This window comes from Borostomias antarcticus (genome assembly GCF_949987555.1).
Source record: "Borostomias antarcticus genome assembly, chromosome: 7".
In the NCBI taxonomy this organism is placed as follows: Eukaryota; Metazoa; Chordata; class Actinopteri; order Stomiiformes; family Stomiidae; genus Borostomias; species Borostomias antarcticus.
Window position 1 is genome coordinate 31,101,516 of NC_140240.1, and position 5,000 is coordinate 31,106,515.

The window sequence follows — 5,000 nt, forward strand, 5'->3', positions numbered from 1 at the left end:
ACTGTCTATCCGGTCAGCGCCAAACTCTTCATCACTCTCCTGTCCCCATGAGTGTTTCACTGGGATGGTGGTTAGAGGACTAACGCTTGAGGTCAAATCACTGTGTTCCTGGTATTATGTAATATGATAAGAGGGTATATTATAGGGTAAATCACAGCCACTCAAATGGACATGATTAGTTTAGGGACTGAACTGGCAACAGCTCCGGTGTGAAGCTTTCAGAAACATTAACAGAGACAGCAAGGAATCCCTTCACTGTTCATTCAAATATGCATGGATTGATATCGCAGAAGAAGACCCTAGGATAAGAGAGAGAGAGAGAGAGAGAGAGAGAGAGAGAGAGAGAGAGAGAGAGAGAGAGCCTTTACTCCTTTAATAAGGCCATAAGAAATTCTAGAAGAGATCAGTTCTCAAAATTGATTTCTAGAAATCAAAGCAATTCCAGGGCACTTTTCTCAACGATTGAAACCTCTTAAATCCCGGCCTCTATACACGTACCTCAAAGTGTGAGGAATTTGTAGCATATTTTAGAGACCAGACAACTGACATTAGGATGGATATCACTCAGTCTAGACCACATGTTTAGCTTGTTGATGGTCTTCCTCCACGGAGCAGGGTTATGAACCCAGGTCGTCTACCTGCCCTCTCGATCCTGTTCCCACCAGGTTCCTCTAGACTATCTTTAACTCTGCATCCATGGACACTTCAGCTATTGTAAATTGTTCCCTCAGAACATGCATTTTTCAATCAGCTCATAAAACTGCCCTGGTAAAACCCATCCTGAAGAAGAACAACTTAGACTCCTCAGTCCTCAGCAATACTAGACCATCTCCAACCTGCCCTTTTGAAGTAGAACTCGAGAGAAAAAATGTATTCAAAGAGCTAAATGATTTCCTAGTTGCAAATTGAATCCTGGACATTTTTCAATCAGGTTTTTGCCAGCATCATAGCACAGAGACAGCGCTGGTCAAGGTTGTTCACAACCTCAGAACCAACGACTCAAAAAACCCCTCTGTCCTTCTCCTGGACTCGGCGCCCTGCGGAAGCTCAAAGAGTTCAGGGTCAGTCGGGCAGCCATGACTCATGTTTATAGATCAGCTGTAGAGAGTGGGCTCACTTTTTCCATCCTTGTCTGGTACGGCAACACAACCACTCAGGACAGGACTGGGCTGGAAAGAGAGACACGCAGAGCATCTGAACCCATGGGCTGGAAAGAGAGACACGCAGAGCACCTGAACCCATGGGCTGGAAAGAGAGACACGCAGAGCATCTGAACCCATGGGCTGTAAAGAGAGACACGCAGAGCATCTGAACCCATGGGCTGTAAAGAGAGACACGCAGAGCATCTGAACCCATGGGCTGTAAAGAGAGACACGCAGAGCATCTGAACCCATGGGCTGGAAAGAGAGACACGCAGAGCATCTGGTCTCCCCTCGCTGTCCTCTATCTGCTCCACCAGAATAGTTAGGAAGGATAAACAGATCAGGACAAATAGATGAACAGTTTGATGTATAATATGTCCCATAATACTTTTGGATGTATTATATTATGGAGCTACGAACACACAAATAGTCTCCAATGGCACAGGGAAGAGAAACACAGACATCAACGCCGACTCAATCGGCCTTCACTGTGGTAAATCTGGAATCTGCGGGAATTTTTTTGCGTTTTGGCCAATCACAAATTAGCATGAAAAAAAGGCATTACATTGATTTAATTTAAAAGAACCCGCCCTGAGGGAGGCTAGCCTCCCTTCCATAGATATCTATGGGTCCTCCAGCTGCATGTTATAGATGTCACTGTTTGAGCTTTAGAATTTCAATTTTGTAATATAACACAAGCATGTCCTCTCACACCGAGGGTGACATCCTGCCAGCTAGGTAGCTAACGCTGGACCTCATGCTCCTCCAAGTCATTTAGCCCATTAGCATGTTAGCATGCTACGCTGTCAGTTCCACTCCTCCTTACATTCTGAAACTAAACCATGCAATAGATTATTTTCTGTTATAGATTATACACAGTCTTCTTAACTTTGTTAACTTAATATACATAATAATAATATACTGTAATATTATGTATGAGATATTTGATATCATTTCGACACAAAATAAAACTGTTAAAGTAAGCTTTGGGCATCTCTGTCTTGAAGCATGTCAATTCTTTGAAAACTCAATTGTACTGTACCTCCTTGCCTGACTTCCTGTTTTGTTGTGTCACTTCCTGTAGGAGTTTGTGATGATCGTGGTGTTCGGCCTGGAGTACATCGCCCGTATCTGGTCGGCCGGCTGCTGCTGCCGCTACCGGGGATGGCAGGGTCGTCTTCGCTTCGCACGCAAGCCCTTCTGTGTTATAGGTGAGTTATAACCAGGAACGCTGAGTTATAACCAGGAACAGGGAGTTATAACCAGGAACGGGGAGTTATAACCATGAACAGGGAGTTATAACCAGGAACAGGGAGTTATAACCAGGAACAGGGAGTTATAACCAGGAACAGGGAGTTATAACCAGGAACAGGGAGTTATAACCAGGAACGCTGAGTTATAACCAGGAACGGGGAGTTATAACCATGAACAGGGAGTTATAACCAGGAACAGGGAGTTATAACCAGGAACAGGGAGTTATAACCAGGAACGGGGAGTTATAACCAGGAACAGGGAGTTATAACCAGGAACAGGGAGTTATAACCAGGAACAGGGAGTTATAACCAGGAACAGGGAGTTATAACCAGGAACAGGGAGTTATAACCAGGAACGCTGAGTTATAACCAGGAACGGGGAGTTATAACCATGAACAGGGAGTTATAACCAGGAACAGGGAGTTATAACCAGGAACAGGGAGTTATAACCAGGAACGGGGAGTTATAACCAGGAACAGGGAGTTATAACCAGGAACAGGGAGTTATAACCAGGAACAGGGAGTTATAACCAGGAACAGGGAGTTATAACCAGGAACAGGGAGTTATAACCAGGAACAGGGAGTTATAACCAGGAACGCTGAGTTATAACCAGGAACGGGGAGTTATAACCATGAACAGGGAGTTATAACCAGGAACAGGGAGTTATAACCAGGAACAGGGAGTTATAACCAGGAACGGGGAGTTATAACCATGAACAGGGAGTTATAACCAGGAACAGGGAGTTATAACCAGGAACAGGGAGTTATAACCAGGAACAGGGAGTTATAACCAGGAACGCTGAGTTATAACCAGGAACGGGGAGTTATAACCATGAACAGGGAGTTATAACCATGAACAGGGAGTTATAACCAGGAACAGGGAGTTATAACCAGGAACGGGGAGTTATAACCATGAACAGGGAACGCTGAGTTATAACCAGGAACGCTGAGTTATAACCAGGAAGAGGGAGTTATAACCAGGAACGCTGAGTTATAACCAGGAACAGGGAGTTATAACCAGGAACGCTGAGTTATAACCAGGAACGCTGACTCAGATCCTGTGGGAGCGCGTTCCACAGTCTAGGAGCCACAGCCTCAAAAGTCCGATCCCCCTTCGTCTTTAGCCGCGTCCGAGGCGCTGTGAGGAGCCCCTGGTCACATGATCTCAAGGACCAGCTGGAGGTGGATGAGGTCACAGGGGCTAACCATGAACGGATCGCCCTGTGAAGCTTCAGAAAGGGGATATCATTTGTATTCATCTTTCTCTCTTTCTTTTCTCTATCTGTTTGTCTGAACCTGAGCTCAAAGCCCTTAGCTGCCATCTCTCTCTCTCTCTCTCTCTCTCTCTCTCTCTCTGTCAATGTCTCCATCATCCTTCCTTCTATCATTCCATCTTGTTCTCTTTCCCTCTCTCTTGTTCTCCTTTCCACGCTCTTTCTCTCTCTCTCTCCACTCTCTCTCTCTCCACTCTCTCTCTCATCACACTCTGTCTCTCCACTCTCTCTCTCATCACACTCTCTCTCTCTCCACCACTCTCCTCCTCTCCTCTCTAACTGTTCTTCACTGTAGAGTTTGAGTGTGTTCTAGTGTTCTAGTGTTCTGTAGAGTTTGAGTGTGTTCTAGTGTTCTAGTGTTCTGTAGAGTGTGAGTGTGTTCTAGTGTTCTAGTGTTCGGTAGAGTGTGAGTGTGTTCTAGTGTTCTAGTGTTCGGTAGAGTGTGAGTGTGTTCTAGTGTTCTAGTGTTCTGTAGAGTGTGAGTGTGTTCTAGTGTTCTAGTGTTCTGTAGAGTTTGAGTGTGTTCTAGTGTTCTAGTGTTCTGTAGAGTTTGAGTGTGTTCTAGTGTTCTAGTGTTCTAGTGTTCTGTAGAGTTTGAGTGTGTTCTAGTGTTCTAGTGTTCTGTAGAGTGTGAGTGTGTTCTAGTGTTCTAGTGTTCTAGTGTTCTAGTGTTCTAGTGTTCTGTAGAGTGTGAGTGTGTTCTAGTGTTCTAGTGTGCTTTAGAGTCCCATTGATGGGGTCTATAAATTCTACAGTCAAAGAGCGGTCATAACTCAACCCGCCTAGTCGGTAATGCCCAGTTTCCATTAGGCGTGTGTGTGTGTCTGTGTGTGTGTGTGTGTGTGTGCGACTGTGCGTGTGTGTGTGTGAACCCACATACATATGATAAGTGTGTGTGTGTTTAATGGGGGAGGTTATGACAGCTAATACGTCACATGGGACTGGAGCTAATTTAAGAGTTGATCGATCCCAGGGAGTCATCTAAAGAGCATTAGGACCACTGAGGACTTGCAACCAATCAGAGCTGCTGACAACCAGAATGGACGACTCTCATTGGCTCGTTTCCATCATTCATTGAGTCTGGTCTTACAGGAAGGTAAGGTATGGGGTTGCTTGGCATCGAGGGTGTGGTAGTCATGGCGTGATTGGCGTCCCTGGTGGAGGTGGGCTGGGCTGAACGGCGGCTGTTGGGTCGTGAGGAGACAGGAGGTCAAGGGTCATCTATCTAGGTCCTGGGTCTGTGCACCTGTTGTTCAACTTGTCTACAGGATGAACCTCCATATTTATCAGTGAGAGAGGAAGCATGTCCTCCCTCTGACACACACACACTCC

The 5,000-nt window shown here is 45.6% G+C and overlaps 1 protein-coding gene across 1 annotated transcript in view; it reads left to right on the forward strand.

The window, feature by feature from the left end:
- LOC311311727 (potassium voltage-gated channel subfamily KQT member 5-like) overlaps window positions 1–5,000 on the forward strand; it is a gene marked incomplete at both ends in the record, with an annotated part of 119,967 nt that overhangs the window by 83,780 nt on the left and 31,187 nt on the right. Inside the window, one exon of the mRNA XM_084441480.1 lies at window positions 2,227–2,353. Coding sequence (XP_084297606.1) covers window positions 2,227–2,353 — 127 coding nt within the window. The remainder of the gene's footprint in view (window positions 1–2,226; window positions 2,354–5,000) is intronic.